This window comes from Danio aesculapii, chromosome 5 (assembly GCF_903798145.1).
Source record: "Danio aesculapii chromosome 5, fDanAes4.1, whole genome shotgun sequence".
NCBI classification, from domain to species: Eukaryota; Metazoa; Chordata; class Actinopteri; order Cypriniformes; family Danionidae; genus Danio; species Danio aesculapii.
In genome coordinates this window covers 28,630,744-28,653,732 of record NC_079439.1, presented here as the reverse complement: position 1 = coordinate 28,653,732, position 22,989 = coordinate 28,630,744, and the positions used below count along the sequence as shown (strand labels likewise).

Genomic DNA, 22,989 nt, shown 5'->3' with positions numbered 1-22,989 from the left:
TGACAGTAAATAATATTTTACTAGATATTTTTCAAGACACTTCTATACAACTTAAAGTGGCATTTAAAGGCTTAACTAGGTTAATTACATTAACTAGGCAGGATAGGGTAAATAGGCAAGTTATTGTATAACGATGGTTTGTTCTGTAGACTATCGAAAAAAATATATAGCTTAAAGGGGCTAATAATTTAGACCTTAAAATGTTTTTTAAAAAATTAAAAACTGCTTTTATTCTAGCCAAAATAAAATAAATAAGACTTTCTCCAGAAGAAAAAATATTATCAGACATGCTGTGAAAATTTCCTTGCTCTGTTAAACATCATTTGGGAAATATAAAAAAATATTAATTCAAAGGGGGGGATAATAATTCAGAAAAAGAAAAATACATTCATCCCATAGTTTAACAGTAATTTCCATTCTAGAATTTAAACTATACGGACAGATTGGATTCTTCCTAATTAATCTTTTCCATCTTATCCGTTTTCCACTTTGCTGCAAATGACACCTGTTTTCAGCATAATGATACAGGTAACCAAGCGTAGAAGTGAACACATATTTAAGATGAGTGAGCTCATCCTAATTAAAAACTAAAGAAAAATAGCCTTCACACAAAAGAGATATTTTTGATTTAAACTGAAGTCCACTTCACATCAGCGACAGCTTATTTATCAGTTTTATTCCCTCATCTGAATTCACAAGGAGGAAAAAACTCACTCTGTGGCTTAACATCATGCATCAGCTTTCCATCTGCAGAGAAAAAAAAAAACAAGAAAGGAGAGAGAATTACAGTCCGTCCCCGTAATACTTCTTGCAAACACACTCTCTGATTCTCATCACGGGTACATGTCCAACTGCAGGCTATGCCAACATCAGCTGTGGAGACTGTTGCTGGGCATCGCTGGCATTGGCAGCTCTTGGCAGATGGTTTTGGATCACTTAGGCTTCAGGATGCTTCCATCCTTCATTAAGAACGAGAAATCAGAGAGGATTCTCATCATAATAATAGCTACGAGGGAGATTTGGAGAGGAGTAAAGGGCATGATGCCATCACCTTCATCTACTTTCAGCAGACTATTATCACACTTCCCCGAGCTTCACAATGAATGATAAAGGAGACATACTATACACCTTTTCATAGGGTGGAAAATAAATCTCTGGTGTCTCCAGAATGTGTCTGTGAAGTTTCAGCTCGAAATACCACACATTGTTTATTATAGCTTGTCAATTTTGCACCATTTGTGTAAAAGTAAAAAAATTAGGTTTTTGTGTGTGGCTTTAAATGCAAATGAGCTGCTGCATTCTAGAAAAGGGCAGAGACTTTATAAGGTATTCTGACACTCCAGAAACAACAAAACAGGCAAATGTCACACAACCAGAAATAGACACTTTACACATTTCCGGGTTTCTTAGTAGCGAAAGTCGTAGTTGGGAAAACTTAAGAGTGCAGTGAATTAGAGAATAATACAACAAATATTTTTTTTTTACAATCTTATTTGCTCAAATAATAAAAGAAAAACTTCACGATGATGCTTTAAAAACTTTCAGAAAAAGGGGGAAAAATGTGTGAAACTGATGACAGCAGCCAGAGAAGAGAATAATCTCAAACTTACAGTCCTGCCCTATAGACGCTGCATTAGAAACACCTTGCACAAGCAGTAATTCGGTTTTTGTAATTGAAGCAAAGATGATATACTACATACATAAACACATATAAATGTTCATAAGTTTTTTTTACATTTTTTTCAAAACATTAAAAACTTTCAAGGATTTAAGATGCCGATGACTGCTAAACATGTCATAACAGGCCTGTGAAAAGGGTCCATTACCAGTAGCGGACAATGGTAAAAGGTGTGTGGTTAAGAGTATTTTAAATGAATTCATTAAACTGACATCAGCAGAAAACCTGCAATTCCAAAGGCGAAAGAAAATGGTCAGACTTTGATTGAAGATTACCAAAACAAACTTTTTTTTTCAGTGAATTAAGTTTTTTACTTGCACGCATTAATCCTTTTACATGTACGATCACACTGGTGTGATTAATACGTTCCGAGTGCATCCAAGGATATTCTGTTGAATTTTCAGAAAGTACAAATTTGCAAATTGTATTTTTCAATTGCATTTTCAATATGTGGTGGAATAAATTGTGACATAATCCAAATGCAGTTGCATATCCCAAATTACCGTTTGCATTTCCACTTTCGAGAATACACAGTGTCTGCCACATTTCAAATGAAAAAGCAAAGTCCACTTGCACAAGCTATGAGCCTGACATTAATAAATAGCAATATTATTTGCCAAATTAGCCATTTCTTTTTGCTCTGTTTTGTGCATGTAAACTGCCAAAACTCAAATGAAATCACAAATCCTTTTGCATTTGAATTTTAGATGTTTACACAGAAACCTGTAAATCAAAGAGAGGCGTGTTTCTTTAAGGTGCATTTATGAGTCTCAATTTATGCATCCACATATTGAAAATGCAACTGAAAATACAATTTGTATCAGTGTCATCAACTGCTAAATTCAAAATCTGACTGCTGGCGCTGAGACATAGAAAGAGATATGCGCTGCTTGTCATAAATAACAACTTATCAGTGCAACAGTGTAACAATTATTTTAGGTTTCAGACATTCAAATACACTTAACTACTAGCAAAACATAACATCTCAAATTTGTAAAAAACAAAACAAACAAACACGCTGATTTCTAAACAATGGCGATAATAATAATTGTTAAATATAACGGACGATGTGCTTTATTTCACATAAGATACACACTGTTTATGTTACTAGAACTTTTACTCTATTCCTCTCCCAATTAAACAGTCATTTACTTTCATTTTGGAAGAAAACTATAAATAAACATGTTGTAAATCCAGCAGATCTTTTCTCTCTTGCAGTGTAGACTGCACATGGCCATCCCCATCACCCATCATATATCAAATAATATGATCATTTTTAAACATGTTCTTACACATACAGTATTTAAGAATTAGAATATCAGATAGTTCACAATACAATTAGTTCGTTGTCAATATTTGCAAAAAAGGGAAAAAAGAAATAAAGCATGATATATAAATAACTGCAGTCTGTTTTGATAATCTTAACTTGTCACCATGGGAACTTTAAAGTTATGCATTCTAAATAATAGTCACAATAAAAAAACTCACGCAGAAGGGTCAACAGAACTACTTAGAAGTTACGTGTGAAATAGGTAATTGTTCACCTAAAGAATAACAATGTGCGCTAGCAAAATAAACATTGTAAATTGTTATTGTGATTTTTCTTATATCACTAGGAGAGCAAAATCTTAATAGCAAATGTTTCAGATTTTTTGCAGAGAAAAGCTTACCCAAACAAAAGTAATATGTTGTCATTTCTTACTTTTTCTTAGATAAAAGATGCAAATGGAACCAAATCATTTAGCATAACCAAAGTCCGATTTTCCTTATATTTCCTTATATGTGAGAGTATGTGATAACGATGCTGCTGATGTCTTGAGCACATACTCACTTTGTGTGCACAATCCTCCAGTGCAGTTCTCTGTGCTTTGACCTTCTCCCTCACACATCTTGCCTCTGTGACGAGGTGGAGGATCGTTGCACTCCCTCCATCGCTGTCTCTCACACTGCGCACTACACATCGTCCACTCGCTCCACTCCTCCCAAACTCCATCCACTGCGGAGCAGCACAGCAGGGTAGCCGTTTAAGGAAGGTGAACAGCTGCTCTGAGCATTAACTGCACTTGGCAATGAACTTATGAGATTTCTAGAGACTTCATAAACTTGATTAAAAGTGTTTTAATGGTTCATCTCCCGACTTATACAAATTATATCTGCATATTTTCAGTAAATCCAAAAAATATTTGATGAATGAAGATAAAAACGTTATCTTCAGCTTGTTCTAGTAGTTAATCAGATATTTATCTTGTTTTCAAGCCAATAATAATTCTTAAAAAGAAAAAAGTTTGGCTTGTGAGGCAAAATATGTACACTATTATTCATATTTCTGTTCTGTAAAAGAAAAACAATTGAGAAATCGATACTTTTATTCAATAAGAAATAAAAAATGAAAAGCCAATATAATGACAGTTATAATGTTCCAAAACATTTCTATTGATGCTTTTTATATTTTCTAATCATCAAATAATACAGAAAATATCATAACTGCCAAACAGAAATAGTTTTTAAATTAATATATATATATTTAAATAAAATCATTTCAATTGAACTAAAACTAATATTATATAAGGTTTGTAAATTGAAAAATTAGGTAAACATAAAATAGTTTTTGAATTAGTAGTTCCTAAATAACTACTAAAAGCAGCTTGATTTATTTTTTATTAGTGAATAATGAAACATATTTGAACATGTTTTAAGACAGAAAACAAGTAGTTTAAATGATGACTTTTTGCAGTAATACTGTGTTCCTGTATGTTGATCATATAAATGCAACCTTGGTAACATTAGAGACTTTTAATTTAATTAAGCATTTAATCGAGCTTCAAACTTTGAACAGTAGCTGCCACACTGTGAATATATAACAGCAGTAATGTTGCTCATAATTAGTTTTGCTGCTTATACAGATGCATTATCAAAGTATGTGAAGAAAAATAAATAATAATAATTACTTTAAATATAAACAAGTGGCTAGGCACATATAGTCATTTAAATAATTGTTTGATAAATATAGATCAAAAAGTGACAATAACTAATAACTTTGCCAGAATTTTTTAACAGAGAAAGTAAAAGTAAAAATACTTAATTAGTTCCCTAATTGATTAAGTTACAATTAGACCAATTAAGCATTTCCAAGCTTAACTGTGTACAAATGATCAAGTTTTAAATATAAGAATTTAATCACGCTTTAAATTTTGAACAGTAGCTGCCGCGCTGTGAATATATAACAGCAGTAATGTTGCTCATAATTTGTTCTGCTGCTTACAGATACATTATGTGAAGAAATGAAAATACTATGAGATTGAACTCTATCTAATTGAAAATTAATTTCAATGCCACTGAATGGTTTATTAAAAATAATTACTTTAAATATAAACAAGGAGTCAGCTAGGCACATTTAAATAATTCTTGATAATTATAGATCAAAACGTGACAATAACTAATAACTTTGCCAGAACTTTTAACCAAATTAATATTTTTTTGCAACATTTTCTTAATTTGATTAGCTTCCTAATTGGCATCACATATCATATCTGTCAAATCATTGTGTGATTAATTTAGAATAAGACCAATTAAGAATTTTTAAACTTAATTGTGTACAGATTATAAAATAAAAAGGATATGTATTATGCAAACCACCAATAACCATGCTTAAACTGATCGAAATAGACACATTGAGTTACACAAATTGAGTACAGCATGTACACTGACTCCTCTACACTCAAAAAATAGATTATGGCCTAGTCCAAAGTTAATGTTGGTCCAAATAATGTAACTGTTTAAATTAAACAATTCACTTATGCTTGTCTCTTAAAACCAAGAGTTGTGTTGGGAAAAAAATAGAAAAAGTAAGTTTTCACATTTAAACAGCTCGCTTAATTAAAATGAATGAAAGGGAGTTATGTTGCTTCTGCATTTTGATCAATCGGTGGATAATATCAAAGACTCTAGAATACACAAGACTTGTCATTCGTATCTTTTTAAATGGTAGTAATAATGGTAATTAATATATTATTAACAGGCCTAACATCAACCGTGTGCGTGTGCTCATCCTTTAATTATCACACATGGTATGTTTTTCACCTGCTTTCTTTTGCTTACAGTTATTTTTGTTGATATGGTTAAATTATCATTTTTTACAATAACATTGCTTTAATATGATATTAACTCTGTTTATGAGTAGTTAACCGGTGATCTGGGACCTTTAACCAGGACAGATTACTGCATATTTTAGATACATGAAAATAATTCTTTTTTTAAATGTCAATTTTTTTCTTAAAAGTTTTGTTGAATTAAAAAGAGTATGTATACAGCTTTATTTTGTTTGGTTTTGACACATTATTTAAAATTTCTGTCTAAGAAATAGTAATTTATTTATTTTTGGAGCGGTCAGAGATAAATTTGGTAAATCCTTAATTTTGAGCCCTAAAAAAGTCATGTGCGATAAAAAGTAATTGCAATGTGACACAATCCATTTGCTCATCCTCATAGAGCAAGCTCATACACAACACATACAACAAGTGAAATGAATGAGGAGGGATGTGGACATAACACAAAATCTAAATCAAGTCATTTTAGCAAGCCAAAGTCAAACTTATGCATAATATATATTTTCCCAACAACAAAATTGTGGCTAGTGAAAATGGCGAGTGGCTCGTAATGTTGGAAATCTACTAGCCACAGTGGCTGGTGATCAAAAAAGTTCATATCAAGCCCTGTGCCCGTTAGGTGTTTCAAAGATGCCCGCTGAGTGAATTGACTTGCCTTAAAGGGACTTTGATAATATCTGCACATGTGCAGTTTCAAAACAACACAGGAAGGAAGATTCAAACCACAACAATCACTCTCCTTATGGGAACCAAAAGATGAAGATTACAGTACAAATTGAAAAAGTGCACAGAAAGTTTCCCCAATGTGGACACACATGTGAGACTATTGTTATTGAACTTAAATAACTAAATAGATTGAAGCTAAATTATGAATGCTAATTGAACTAAACAACATAACATTAAGTTCACTAAAATAATTATTTATTCTTTAAGGTAACTTAACTCTGTTATGTGAAACCTGTTGACATAAAAAAGCTAATTAAAGCCAACATATCATTTGTTTTGAGTGTAATAAGATTAAATGAACTACACAACATTTCTTTATTCTCATATGAGAACCTGAAATGAAGAATATAGTATGATGTCTAGAAAGTGCTACGCTGACTGAAAACCTCCTGTGAGTTTGGCTGTGTGAGGTTGGCAGGGATCTGACCTGGACAGACTGCATTGCAGGCGATCTTCTGGACAGACATGCCCTCGCAGAAAGCTCCTCCGTTCAGAGGGGCAGGGTTCGTGCAGGTCCGAGAGCGTTTCTGAACTCCTCTCCCACAGTTCACACTGCAGGAAGACCACTCAGTCCACAGAGACCAACCGCCGTTCACTGCAGAGACAGAGAGATCAGCTGCTGAGTTAAACAACAACTGCCAGAAGAAACACAGACTAGAGGTCAAGAAGAAAATCTTCACTTAAATGTGTGCTCTGACTCTTTGTAGTTCATCTTTGATACTTTATGTTTTACTCGTGGAACCAATGCCATTTATACTATTTTAACTCAGTAGTTAGCACTATCGCCTCACAGCAAGAAGGTCACTGGTTCGAGTCCTGGCTGGGTCAGTTGGCATTTCTGTGTGGAGTCTGCATGTTCTCCCCATGTGCTCTTGTCTCGCTTACAGTCCAAAGACAGGCGGTATAGGTAAATTGAATTAACTAAATTGCTGACATGTGAATGTGTGTGAATGTGTGTGTATGGATGCTTCCCAGTACTGGCTTGCAGCTGGAAGGGCATCTGCTATGTAAAACATATGCTGGATAAGTGGTGGTTCATTCCGCCATGTCGACCCCTAAAGGGACTAAGCCGAAGGGAAATGAATGAATAAATAGTTACAGAAAAGTAAGCAGTCTTATTGACCTTTGTTGAGGTCAAAGCTCTGTTTGTGCAAAGAAAACGTGCTACAATTTGGCACTTTGTACAAGTCTTATTGAGAGAATTTGATCTTTTTTGTGTGTTGTTTGTCATGCTGTGTGTGTGTGTAGTGAACAGGGAGAACAGAAAGGAGAAACCCTAAAAAAGAAATTAAATACTGTAACAGGCATAGTTGTAAATGTAATTTGTTATTATGTACTCTCCCTCATTTCATTTCAAACCTACAGTGCATCCGGAAAGTATTCAGGTTGGATGGAAAGCGACGGTGTACAGCCATTTTCAGATCTTTCTAGGGATGTTGAATAGGATTGAGCTCTGGGCTCTGGCTGGGCCACTCAAGGACATTCACTGAGTTGTTATGCAGCCACTCCAATGATATTTTGGCAGTGTGCTTTGGGTCATTGTCCTGCTGGAAGATGAACCGTCGCCCCAGTCTCAGGTCAAGAACACTCTGAAGCAGGTTTTCATTCAGGATGTCTCTGTACATTGCTGCATTCATCTTTCCCTCTATCCTGACTAGTCTTCCAGTTTCTGCTGCTGAAAAACATGCCCACAGCATGATGCTGCCACCATCATGCATTACTGTAGGGATAGTATTAGCCTGGTGATGAGCGGTGCCTGGTTTTCTCCAAGCGTAAGGCCTGGCATTCACTCCAAAGAGTTCAATTTTAGTCTCACCAGACTAGAGAATTTTGTTTCTTATGGTCTGAGAGTCCTTCAGATGCCTTTTGGCAAATTCCAGGTGGGGAGTGGCTTCAGTTTGGTCACTCTACCATACAGGCCTGATTGGTGGATTGCTGCACAGATGGTTGTCCTTCTGTTAGGTTCTCCTCTCTCCATAGAAGAACACTGGAGCTCAGACAGAGTGACCATCGGGTTATTGAACACCTCCCTGACTAAGGGCCTTCTGCCCCGATCACTCAGCTTAGACGGCTCAGCTCTAGGAAGAGTCCTGGTGGCTTCAAACATCTTCCACTTACGGATGATGGAGGCCACTGTGCTCATTGGAACTTTCAGAGCAGCAGAAATTTTTCTGTAACCTTCCCCAGCCTTGTGCCTTGAGACAATCCTGTCTTAGAGGTCTACAGACAGTTCCTTTGTCTTCTTGCTTGGTTTGTGCTTTGACATGCACTGTCAACCCTGGGACCTTATATAGACAGGTGTATGCCTTTTCAAATCATCTGCAATCAACTGAATTTACCACAGGTGAACTCCAATTAAGCTGCTGAAACATCTCAAGAATGATCAGTGGAAACAGAATGTACCTTAGCTCAATTTAAAGCTTCACAGCAAAGGCTGTGAATACTTATGTACATGTGATTTTTCAGCTTTTTTATTTTTAATAAATTTGCAACAATTTCAAAAACTTTTTTTTCACATTGTCATTATGGGGTATTGTGTGTAGAATTTTGAGGAAATTAATTTAATACATTTTGGAATAAGGCTGTAACATAAAAAATTTGAAAAAAATGAAGCACTTCGAATACTTTCCTTATGCACTGTACAAGTCTTTATTTATCTTTGTAAAACAAATGGGGATTTTTTTTTACAAAACCAGAGAGTTTTCTGTTCCCCCATTGAAAGTCTGTTTAAATATGGATGAAAATATGGATGTTGATATTAATATGTTGATAATATTGATGATTCATAAAGAGATCATAAAATAGAAAGATACCAACAAGGACTGCTTGTATGACATCCTCATCCTAAAAATCTGTAAACAAATCTAAGCTACTGTAAATACAGCCTACAGCAGAGCCTACATACTATCTCCTCTTCTTTTGACTGCTTAAAAATGGCACTTCTTTCACTAGCAACATAGCAAACATCAGCAAAAAGTACATACAGCCCTCCTACACTCTTCTCCCCTTAGAGACTGATGCTTCCAAACTTCTCCTTACTAACTGTCTACCAAAAAAAATCATCACTTAACCCTGCAGTACCAGTTAACTGCAGATCTCTGACTCTGCTTCCCTTCCTGTCCAAACTCTTGAAAGATCTACCTTTACCGGCCAATACTCAACCAATCGGCTTCAGAAGTGGGCCTTCCTCTGAGGCTGCTTTGTTGGTGAGAACTACCTCAAAACTGTCCATCAACATATTCTCTTGATCTTTCTGCTGACTTGAACATGTGAACAATCCAATTCTTCCATCAGTCTACTCAGAATGGGCATCAGTGTCATTTTTCCTTACTAGCTGGACGTGGATGAATAAATACAACAGTCCTCTAGTATTAAGCTAATGCTTGTTTATGTGAAAGTATGACTATATCTTGCATTGACTGTACACTTTGTGCACACTATAGGTTAAGAAGAAGTGTAATTTTGTTTTTCAATAGATAAAGGTCAGCTATTATGTCATGTCAAAGAACCTCTCTTTTTTTCCTCTTCATTTTGATATGTACATTTTAAGGACATTTTAAAAGTCATACTTTAGTTTAGTTTTTTTTTTTCTTTGGGGCACCTACATAACTTCTTCGCCCTTTCCTGTATTTTTTTACATCTACTATTATTCTTTACAACTAATGTATTACTTAAGTAATTAGAAAAAATAATAATATCTCAGGGGATGTCGTGCAGTGGGTAGCACGATCGCCTCACAGCAAGAAGGTCGCTGGTTCGAGTCTCGGCTGGGTCAGTTGACATTTCTGTGTGGAGTTTGCATGTTCTCCCCATGTTAGTGTGGGATTCCTCCGGGTACTCCGGTTTTCCCCACAGTCCAAACAGTCCCCATATACACCCATATAGGTGAATTGAATAAACTAAATTGGCCATAGTGTTTGTGTATGCAAGAGTGTATGGGTGTTTCCCAGTGTTGGGTTGTGGCTTGTAGGGCATCCGCTGCATAAAACATATGCTGGATAAGTTGGCAGTTTTAGATTAATAAAGGAACTAATCTGAAAAGAAAATGAATGAATGACTAATACATCACTCACTCTCTGAAATAAAGGTAAAAAATCTGTCACTGCAGTAACTTTTTAAAAGGTACAGTTTTGTTCTTTGCAGGTTCTTAAAGGTACATATTAATAGCTAAAAAAGTACAAACGTGTATCTCATAGTAAAAACTTTAACAACTTTAAAGGCAGTATGCGAATTTCAAGGGGGTTGGGGGGGTGAACCCCCTTTTTAACACTTGATCCCACCTCGTTGCGACGGATGATACTGAAAGAGCCATTCGCCGTCCGATGAAAGCAATAGTAATGCTTAGCAATTAAAAGTAATAATCAACACCAACACTGTCCAAACAGTAGAAGCAAATTATCTTAAGTGTCTGCCAAAATCATGAAAAAAACACTTTCCTTCATAGAGAAAGATACAGGCCTGTAATCATTATCATTGCTGCAGTTTCTACCAGCAATCCCCAACAGAAAGACCGATTGCCATGTAGTGTAGTTTTCACGGCAGGTGAGTGAATCCAAATTCCTCCAGAACAACCGACACGATCAAAAATAGTGACACAAAATATTATAAAGCACCGGATTGGTGTGTATCCCATTTTTCCTGTCTTTGTCCAATAGTTCATATAAACAATATAAAACAATACAAAAGACTGTATCACAAGTAAAACATAGACACAAAAACTTAAAACATTTGCTCTGATCTGTATTTTTAATAATAACTTTTAATATTAATGTTAATAATTTAAATAACAGACAAAATAAATGTACATTTGACCACCCCTATTATGGGTCATCCCATCAGTCTGCAAAAAAAATCCTTCAACAGTCTGAAACTGCAGATCTAGAGCACCAATAGACATGTTTTCTTATTAATAGCTGTTTGTATCTACATATAGCCTGAAAGTAAAGTCAAATTAGATGTATAGTTTGTATATATAGTTTGCCCTACAGTAACATCTGAAATAGCTAATCAGAGGATACTGTAAGTCAGAATACACTAAATATCCCTCAAAACACTGTAACTTAAATATGTATTATTTCTAAATGAGATGTCATTTAAATAAATACATAAGTGACTGAAGCATCATGTATTACACAAACTAAAGGAACTATCCCAGTCACAGATTATGTACCTTTATTTCAGAGTTTGCTGAACTAAAAAAAAAAATGTTGATTTAAAAATAAAAATCTAGTCATTATTTATAGTCCCATGTCATTCCTAAATGTGATTCTTTATTCCACACAAAAAAGTTATTTTGTTAAGCACTAAACCCTCTCTGACATTCATTTTATTGACCAAAAAGTTTTAAAGATTAAAGAGTGTCATGAGGGATGATAATTCAATTAGCACTTTTGGGCAAACTACTGCTATTAGGGGTGTATAATTTAATTAGTTAGCACTTAAATTGTGATAATGACAAACTTCACAGCGCTGTTGCAAGCTTTCAACCGTTTAATAATATTTTTAGCCAAACTGAGGTGTCAATGAAGCATATTGGTGTTGTCTTACCAAACACAACTACAGTAGCTGTAGTACTGCGTCTTTTTGCGACAATGTTAGTGGCGAGGCAGGTGTAGTTGGCCGAGTCAGAAAGTCTGGCTTCATTGATGATCAGATTGTGGTCAGCACGAGTGTCGATGTTGTCATCTTCAAGTGCGCTGACCAGTTCTTCATTTTTCAACCACTCCACCTAAAAAAAAGAGAGAAATATTCATTAACCAAGCTGTGAATATTAACAAAAGCTCCAAAAGAACCAAAAAAGATACCAGATTCTATACACAATAAAAGTAGTACATTTTTAAAACACAATTATATTAGAGTAATTATTTATAATACATTTATTCATACCCCTGGAAAAACACAAGGGCTGAGAGCACCATTTGAGAAGGCTATTTGTGTTTAGCCAATTTCCTTCTTTAATCCAACTCACTATTTAATCCATCTGATTTGGTTAGTGCCTTCAATAGAACACTGTTTATAAAATCAAATTCTAGCAGGAGCCGCAGCGATGCCCTCTTCGCCCTCTCATTCTCTGCTCTCATCACAGTGCTTTAAACTTTGTTCTATTCACGGCTCATTTCTCTGAATCACATTAACCCTCATATATATAGTTCATAATATTCTTTAATTAGTTTGTGAGCTATATGACTAACCCAGATGCATAATTAGAGTAATTACATTGTATTATGAGGCTGTAAAAATGCAGTTGGTGAAGTATGAAGTCAAATGGTACACTGTAAAAAAATGATTATAATTTAAAAGATCTGTTAAATGATACAGTTAAAAAAACTGTTAATTGGATAATGGAAAGTTCTCTTACTCTATACAATCAAAAACTATAATTGAATGAGGCATTTTAAGGGGACCTATTATGCACCCATTTAAAAGATGTTAAGAACTGCCCTTTTTGGGCTCCTAAATGTGCCATTCTTGGCCCATTTCTACTGAGTGGTAAGGTACGGTACGCTTTTATGGCCATTTCCACTGTCAAAAGGTACCAAAAAGCGAACCGTACCATAATACTTTTTGGCACAACAAAAGGGTACCAAAAATAGAGCTACACGTGCAGCTGAGTGCTATTGGTTTACAGATAAACGTCACTGTGGTATGTGCACAAGCCAAGAGAATGAAAACAAAGTAAGCGCCATTTTTAAAAACACATCCGAGACATTACACCGTAATAATATATACATATAATAACGAGCCATGGTCGACCTGAGCTTAAACAAACCTTGTTGTCGTCTTGATGAACAGTCACAAAGCCAAGAAGAAGAGCAGAATCTAGCCTGTGTTCTGTTGTTGTTTTGCACTATACACTATAGCAGACCCCGGTTGAATCAAGTCATGAAGACGCTGTGCTCAGCTGGCTATTATTGGAAGTGTGAGGGGAAAGTTAGTGTTATTTTCTCTACCCAAAGATGAAACTGTGAAGAGTCAGTGATTGAGGTTTATTTTTGCAAAAAACCTCAGCATTATTGACCCAGCCTTGTGCTGTGTTCCCTGTAATCTACACGCTTACAACGGGTGTAAAGGAAGCATCAGAACAGACTTTGATGTGGGACTTTGTCAGAGCTTGACAGGAACTTTATCAGTACATGGATCAGTGGATCATGGATCGGTTTCTTCCTCCATTTCACAAGTGAAAGTAAGTGCGATTAAAATGATTGTCTCCTTGTTTTTTCTAGCTTGGAAATTATGTATTTAATTGTGTTTTGTATCTGGTATCTGTTTTGTATCTGGTTAACTCTTTATATTCTCATATCGCCTCTAATGCCACGTTGAAAACGCGACGCGTGCCGCTTTGTTTACGGATTTAAATTTGTTTGTGAGCTCGCGTTCCACTGCTGTTTGTTGTTGCTATGGCCACCGTCAGCTGTTCATACACATGTGCAGCGATCAAAGTTCAGAATAGTTCAGCTTTTGCCGCTGTGTGGATTAATACTGATTTTGTGTCATGGTCAAGAATAGAGCAATATGCTGCTGGTGTTTAACTGCACTGATTTAATGCACTACTCCTGCATTGGGCTCACACACATACCTGCAAAATCCGGGAGACCGGGGGTATGGGGGGGGGGGGGGGGAGTTAGGTTCGGGGGTGAGGTGTCTAACACTGTTGAGAACCGGGTACTGTTTACTGTGGTGTTAGTAACTACTATGAAGCGTGTTTCGGGCCGCCACTGCGATCCTATACTAATGTTGGCGACCTGGGGATTTCACAGACCGTACCAAATGCTGAGGACCGGTAGGGTTTAGGTGGTTGAAATTACTTGAGTTTTCCAGAAAAAACAGGAGTGTTGGCCAGTATGCTTACACATACACTCTGCACTCTGACTACTTCAATATTGTTGATAAGCCGTGATGGGCATTTCGCTCTGTCTCACACTGAATGCTGTCAAGCAATCGCAACAGGCTGTCATCGGTCCAATCAGCGCAGATTAGCTTCGCGCTAAGCAGGGGTTTGGGAACAAATGGATCGCTAAACAATTCATATGGGAGTCACTGGGATAATTAGGTAAAAATAAATGCATATTATTAGACAATGAAAGCGTTTTTGACCTTGCATGCATATCAGACTGTTGTTGGAGAGCCTTAAAATCAAAATATGACTATTTTTTATGTATAATAGGGGCTCTTTAATGTAAAGTTTTTTCGATAATGAAAAGAATGGGGTATTGTAAATTAGAGAGAATGAAAAATTCAAATAAACCAAAATCTTGACAAGAATGACTCTGATTCTAAGTCAATCTCTCTCTTTTGTATTTTGTAGTGCTGTATTTATACCATAGTAATCTGGTAGTGTTTTCTTCGCTTTGGCTTTTCAGGGTTAATTATTGTGATATCCTGATTGCAACAGAGAAATACTGGGAAATGTCTCTAGACTGATGGCATTTCATGCTGTTCAGCCTTATAATCTTAAAATGTGAGCAAAATAACCTGTTTTGACATCACTATTAATATTACGCTAGACAATCATTCAAATACTAGCTCTAAAGTGATGTGAGTGAAGTAGCAACAGCTTTTGCTGTTCTGACAGTCAGCGGCAGATGTGAATAAATGCCAGAAGCAAAAGTAGTTCTACATACAAAAGGATTTTTGAGACTCTCCATGTTTGTTTTGCAATTTTATATATACAATTATGCCGTCGAACTGTTGTATAAATGCAATATCGCATGAGTAGCAGTGCAATATGGCTGTATATCGTCACTGATGGGGCACAAAGGCACTTGGCCTGTGGTCTCGAGCCAATGTACCCCTTCTATTAGTGTCGATTTACAGCCATATCGCACTGCTGCTCGTGTGATATTGCTAATTTATTTTGAGTTTATTTATTTAATTTTTTACCATAGTCTGTTCTACAAATCTACAAATATTGTAATGTTGCTACCATATTTTTATTTTTTGCAGCTGCTGTTTATTTTTTGTTTTGTTTTGTTTTTTCTGTTTTCTTTTCTTTAGAAAATTCCACTTTTTTGTTTTATTTTAATTTATTGTAATGTTGAAAAACAAAATAGCAGTCTCACAGTCCCGGCAATCTCATTAGCCTGGTATATTGCGCTAGCTTAAGAAGGTTTGGAGGCACTTCTCAGCTTAAACCAGCTAAGACCAACAAATCAGCAGGTTTAAGCTGTTTTTTCAGCAGGGAGTAGTAAAGCTTGTGTTCGGAAGCGCAGAGCACATTTCTCGTCCAATGTATTTACTCAAGTTTTCAGGGAAACTTGGGAGCTGGAATAGGCAATTAGCACACAGCAAGCAAACCTCTCTGTTGAGACATTTACCATGCTCTGCATTCTTGAGCACCACTTCCCCTTCGCTATTGAAAGGGTGAACAACCAGACATGATGAGGAAAGAAGAAAGAAATAAAGAAAGACAGGATAGAGAAAGAGAAAGAGTGAGAGAAGGAAAGGTAGGGGACAAATACAAATTAGCTAGGTGAATGTGTGGCAGAAGATGTGAGAAATGAATGGCTTAATTGGCGCATTTGTTTCAATTACAGCGTGGCTAACAGTGGCAGGGCTGACAGAGGAGTTTCCACAGTCTCCAGAGGATCCCGTGATTTCATTAGAGCCTCCATCCTGCCTGTTTAAGGTCCTCTTGACAGGAAAAGATCAGCCGAAGTGAAGACCTTGCTGTTATCACAAGCACAGAGGCTAGTCTGCTGTCACTGGAAAAGCAGGACAGGAGGTCAGAGCTTTTTGAACTTTGTAAACAGGCTATCAGAATCTGTTTTTTGCAGGTGATTTTTATAGTACCTGAGAGTGCTGGAGAAGAGGCTGTTGAAGCTGCTTCATATTTTAGCAAGGTAATTACTAAGATTAAACAGCTCTGATAGACAGCCCTCAGGGAGCAGAAATATAATGCCGCCTCGCTGACTGCGAATTCAATCAAACCCACACGCGCACAACACAACGACAAGACTGACACAAACAGGCACACCTACAATCGCTTTGAAATCGCTTTTGACAACAACCTTTGATAGTGCGGATGTGAATTTCTAGTACTGCTTTTGTTGTCAGCTTTGATATACAATGAGCGAGAAAGGAAAAAGTCAACGAACAGCTTTCAAATGAGTTTTTCGTTTAAGCACATCATTGCAAAATACACATTACAAATTAATCACCTAACTAAAATGCATTTATATTCTTGGTTGTTTTGTTGTCGTTTGTTGAATTAGCATAAATGTTATACATGAGTAGCAGTCAGAACAGACACAGTAGATATATACTGTACCTACACATTGTAATCCATTAGTGATTACAATTTGCATAGTGAACACTGTAGTTAGTACACTCAGAAATGAATTTTGTTGCTTGTTCAAAATACTCATTTAAAGGGCACCTATTTTACCCCTCTTTTGAGATTTAAGATTAGTCTTTTGTGTCTTCAGAATGTGTCTGTAACGCTTCAGCTCAAAACACCCATCAGATTTTTTATTTTACCTTTCAGAATATTAGAATTTTCTGCTCTGAACACAATGAAGCTGTTTTTGTTGGCTGTTCCTTTAATGCTAGTTCTCCCCACCCACTGTTCCCATGTTCCTGTCCGAGTGTGCCTCAATCTCCACCTCGGCTGCGTCAGATAAACAGCACAGTGACAGACATGAAGGAAGCAGATCTCACCCAACGTTTGCGAAAAATACTACAGTAAGAAATTTACCTATAATTATTTCATGCACGCACACACATGACCGAATGAACGGTATGGATAGTTATTATGTTAATGTACAAAATAAACCTGATTTAACGTCTATGTACAGAGACTGAAGTGTCTTCTTTTATAATTGTACTGACATGTGGCTGTGGTGATGAAGTACAGACGTTAAAATCGTTGTAATTCATTACAAACAAAGCACTGTTTTAAAAACATGTTTAACTTGTAAAACTTATTCTTGATCACACTTGATGATCACAGAGAGCTGAACAGATCTTTTGATCCTAGTTGCTTTGCACATGTCCTGTCTAGGTGATATGATTATACTCATTACTACAAAGACATGTTAATACACGGGTGTCAATCAATTCGGATGGCAGGGAAACCACACTTCTACGTCACATTGCAGTGGGCCTCAAAATAGGAGGGATTTTGACTCTATTTTAACGTCAGGAAATAAAAAAAAGAGTCTTATTGTGTTTCTATCACCCCAATATGACTATGGACACACTATACCTGCACACAGTTCTGTCCAAACAGCTTACAAAAGATGATTTTTATCATAGGTGCCCTTTAAAATGAGTTGAAACAACAGAATTATATATATTTTTTGGACAACTTAATTGTTTTACGTTCAATCCACCTAAATGTCTAATAATCTGTGTTGGGACAAAATGAAGAAACTGTGTTGAGCCCAGCATTTTTACAATGGAAACTCTTATATTTCTATTATTTTTTTAATACAGTTTTAAAGCTCAACTTTTTTGTGTAACAACTTTGTACATTTTAGGTTATTTTTGAATGCTTTTATTTTTCACCTTTGACCTGTTTGTCCACATAGATTTCATTATTGTTTTCCTACCATATCTGTCACGATCACCCGCGATCCAGGCTTGAAGATCGCTGGTAAACCTGCACCATCACTTGGACTATGAAATACAAATCCCATCATGCACCTCATACACACCTATTTCCGGATCACCGATGATTACACACACACAGCTGGAAGTGACTGACATACACAGACTATATACACTGCTCACATTGCCTCACACGTTGCTGAGTCTTGTTATTGGTACACTATCAAGCGTTTCCTAGTCTGGTCTTTCTGTGTTCCTTGACCATTTCCTTGTTTTCATTGTTTGCTGCCTGTATGGACCATTTGCCTGTGACTTGACTATGCTTCTGGATTTCTCTGTATGTATCAGTTTGCTCCTGTGATTGACCATTCTAAACGCCTGTCTGACGATTCTAAATAAAGCTGCACATGTCACCCAACTTCTTGGTAGCAATATTGACATAAAAATACAAAGACAATGAAAATGCATTCCATTTTTTGTTATTAATTGCAATTGGTTGTTTGCTTGTTTTTTTTATTCTATAAAAAAACTTAATGATAATGCAAAAATTAAACTGAATATTTTTAATCAATATAATGATTGCAAACACTTTGTTTTTTATTTGTATTTTATATGTTTACTTAAGCATCATGTGGCCATTCAAGAATTGTGAACATGCACATGTGTTGTTAAATGATTGCCATATTAACTTTTCAGTTCATATTCAGTTCATATTCAGTTCATATAATATTTTAGGTCAAAGGGGTACTGCTGCCGGATGAAAAAAAGTTGGAAATTCAGATGTCATGAACAGACATTAATAAACAACAAAATGGCATTACACGGCCAAAGCCAAAATATTTTAGAATCCTTATATTATTTATGATACAGAAATTGTATTCAACAAGTATAAATCATAATATGTAATCAATAAAAAAGTACTTGTAACTTTTTTTATGAGTGATTACAATGTAACATACAGTATGCTGCATCCCAATTGGCCTAATTATACGACATCCTAAAATTATGTACTTTTTGTATAACAGATAATTATGAAAGCTTTGGGAAGTAGATCCTCATTAACGGATCATTATGTTGCTTAGTAACATGACCTGTCAATCATCTTGTCACATCATCCACATTTCTTTCATACTATATTTCCTACCATATTGGAAAAGCAGAAGCAGGTTAATCTGCCATTCACAAGTCTTTCATGCAGAGAAATCTTCTCAGGTGTTTGCATAATTATGCATTCAGGAGTTAATGACCAAATACATCTTTATAAAAGTCCACATAGTTGTTGCAGATGAGATATAATGTGGAAAATGTGAAATGAATATTCCAAAAGGTGATATATTAATAAACTTCAACTTCTTTATTTGTTTTTATATAGCACATTTAACTTCTTTCATTCATTAATTTTTCTTTGGCTTAGTCGCTTATTTATCAGGGGTCGCCACAGAGGAAAGAATCACCAATAATTCCAGCATTTGTTTGACGCAGTGGATGCCCTTTCAGCCACAACCCAGTGCTGGGAAACACCCATACGCTATCACATTCACACACACTCAAACACTATGGCCAATTTAATTTACTCAATTCACTTATGTCTTTGGACTGTGGGGGAAACTGGAGCACCTTGAACCAGCAACCTTTTTGCTGTGATGCAACAGTGCTAACCGCTGAGCCACCATGCTGCCACATTTAACTTTAAGATATTAAAATATATGAAGACATTAATTCATTAAAGATATTAATTAGTGATCATTCAAATATCTTATCTAAAGCCTCTCCACTTAACCTTTAGACTCGCATGTCTGCCATGTTTGTAAACACTTTTTATCCAGGTTTGTAGTTCTAATTGAATTTACGTCCCACACACAATGTATTGTGGGTAATATTAGCCATTAGTGTATGTACGGATCTGCACTTCAAATTTTTACCAGAAATAGTAGGCCATCCAGGTAACTTTAGAATACTCATTTCATCATAATATTGTTTGGGACATACTCAATTTTTGAGAACTATTTGAGATGGATATTATGTTTATTGAAAGTATTATGCAGCAATAATGTATTTACATGTATTTACATTATGCAGCAATAATGTACATCATTGTTGGAATTTGGTTACATAATTCAGATTACATGCAATCAGTTCTCAAACATGCTTATTTTCACAGAGTCATGCATGTATAGCAGTTCAAAAATCAAATGGCTAATGATTGGCACTAAAATATTAATTAAAATGCAACAGACACTTAAAACTTACCCAAATTTTAACAGACAGTGAAAACTATGGTCGATAAAAACACTTTTGCTCAAGCAACCGTGCCTTTTACTTTGTTTATACACAAGTTTGAGCTCTTCCATTAAAAAAAAAACATTTTCTGGGACTTCTGAGTCCTCTTGTTGTATGTTTTTGAAGTTAAAAAAAGAAGAAAGTTGATAGAGTCTAGATTACATTTAGATTAAATTATCAGTTTCTGATACTGCACCATTAACACTTCCATACATAATACCATCTGCTATAACTGGATTATCCCTTGTGAAATAGGAGATCCACATTAAGATGAAAATGAACTGAGAAACTGGTTTATTTATGGCAACAGAATCTTGCTTGGGGACCCTAGCAAGAACTTGGCAGTAAGAGCTTACTCCAGTCTTGAGAATAGCAGACAATCAGCTGGAGAGTGTGGGCAACACAAAGTGTCTGCTTTTGTGGAAAATTATCCAATTGTTCAAGTAATTCAAGGCCTGCCAAGTTTTCAGGGTTAGAAAACTGCTCTAACGCTACAGTGAGTTGTGATTCTACACACACTAGCGCTATTAAGCTCAAGCACTCGACAGCAGAAAACCCAGACCTGGGGAATCATGATTCTGACCCTTATATCTTTCAACATATGCAATAAAAATCCCTATTAACTTAATATCATCCCTGTTTTACTTCAGGCCAGTCTCCATTCTACTTGTTATATTATATATAGGAGTGTCTTGTTCTTATATGACCCAATAGGGCTTTTCACAATTGAAATAGTTAACCCTGAGCCATTTTAAACCTAAGGTAAGTGGAATTTGGTTCTTTCTTTATGTTTCACACTGCTCCAAATCTACCAAAGGCTAACAATTAATCCTATTGATTTATATGCGATGATTCACATTCTTAAACCATGAGATATCATCTTTATTTGCATTTCTGCATTGTTAGTGTCACAGTTCACTCTAATTTGGACATTTTCCATCATCAGTCCTGTTGGTACATAAAAAAACAACTACTTAAATCCTTAATGAGCAGTTTCAGTGTCAAACAACAGTGAGCCGAAATTGTCAGTAACACACATGCACACACACAAACACAAAGATAATCACAACCAACATGACAAATAAAACTTTTAAAAAGCCTTAATAATAGCCTATTCTTTGGAGAACTAAAAATAAAATCTTGTCTTCACATTATCAATTAAATTCACCCTGATTTTTATTAAAGTTACTATAATTATTCTGTGAAGATCAGTGAATGTTTCTCTGATTTTCTTGTTTATTAATTGACTTAAATTAATAAACGAATCAATGAAATTGTCTCAACTTGTGCATTGTGTGTTTGGTCAAATGCAAATACAAATGCACAAATCCTTCACGTACATTCCTAACTTTTGGAGTTTGAAACATAACTGACAGATTGAGTGAAGGCGAACATGATTTTGTTTAAGTGCAGCTGAAGCTTCATGCTTTGTACCATCTTGGATCATGTGCATAGAAGTCACACGAGGAACACTTTCTCATAAGACAACATGATTTCACTGATTTCAAGGTTACACACGAAGGACAACAGCAGTGCATCATTTAAAAACACACATACACACACACACATACACACACAGCATTGTTTTTGTTATCGTTGTAAGCCAAAATGAAAACACAAATTCTACCAGTTGCACAGTCCTGGGGTCTCATTTATAAAACTTTGCATAGAAACATAAATTACAGCATCATTATAAAGTTGCAATTGTAAAAGAACAATGTTTTTATTTTAGGGGTGGCACAGTAACTCAGTGGTTAGCACTGTCGCCTCAAAGCAAGAAGGTTACTGGTTCGAGTCCAGGCTGGGCCAGCTGGCATTTCTGTATAGAGTTTGCACATGTGCGCGTTGGTGTGCTCCGGTTTTCCCCACAGTCCAAAGACATGCGCTGGTGAATTGGTTAACCTAAATTGGCTGTAGTGTATGAGTGTGTGTGAATGAGAGAGTGTATGGGTGTTTCCCAGTAATGGGTTGCGGCTGGAAGGGCATCCGCTGTGTAAAACTTATGCTGGATAAATTGGCGGTTCATTCCGCTGTGGTGACCCCTTATTAATAAAGGGATTAAGCCGAAGGAAAATGAATGAATGATCTAAATTAATTCAATGAGCACTGTTAATTCATCTTCTATTTTTTTTCTCATTATGGTCACATGGAATAGCTGGTGGTTGATTCCACTGTGGCGACACCTGATAAATAAGGGACTAAGCCGAAGGAAAATGAATGAATGAATGATTGAGTTTCCATTTTGCATTTTATATAGCAATTTTATTTAGCATTTTATGCTGAGTCTGTAATCGTTCGTTTTTGAAAATAATTGTGTTTCATTAATATTTATTTTATATTTCTACATTCTTAATCAAACATTTACCCTGTGTACAGTTATATATAAAGTGAGAAATATGATCGCATATGAATGAGTAAAATTATTTATTTAAGTATATACTTAAAATAAAAAAATTTAAAAAACAGTTCATTCCATGTGGTCAATGTACACTATCAGTATCAAGTTTGGGGTCAGTAGAATTTTAAATGTTTTAAAATAAGGTTCTCCTGCTCACCAAGGTTGCATTTATTTATGTTATTATTAATGTTATTGCACTATAAAATAACTGTTTAAAATTAGATTCTAATTCAATTTTATCATTGTGATTTCCA

The 22,989-nt window shown here is 35.6% G+C and overlaps 1 protein-coding gene across 1 annotated transcript in view; it reads right to left on the bottom strand.

Moving 5' to 3' along the window:
- Positions 1-22,989, bottom strand: part of unc5db (unc-5 netrin receptor Db) — a 261,505-nt gene that overhangs the window by 57,765 nt on the left and 180,751 nt on the right. The window contains exons 5-8 of the mRNA XM_056457840.1: positions 12,058-12,238; positions 6,938-7,105; positions 3,510-3,674; positions 715-747 (exon numbers count right to left, since the gene is read on the bottom strand). Of these exons, the coding sequence (XP_056313815.1) occupies positions 715-747; positions 3,510-3,674; positions 6,938-7,105; positions 12,058-12,238 (547 nt within the window). The remainder of the gene's footprint in view (positions 1-714; positions 748-3,509; positions 3,675-6,937; positions 7,106-12,057; positions 12,239-22,989) is intronic.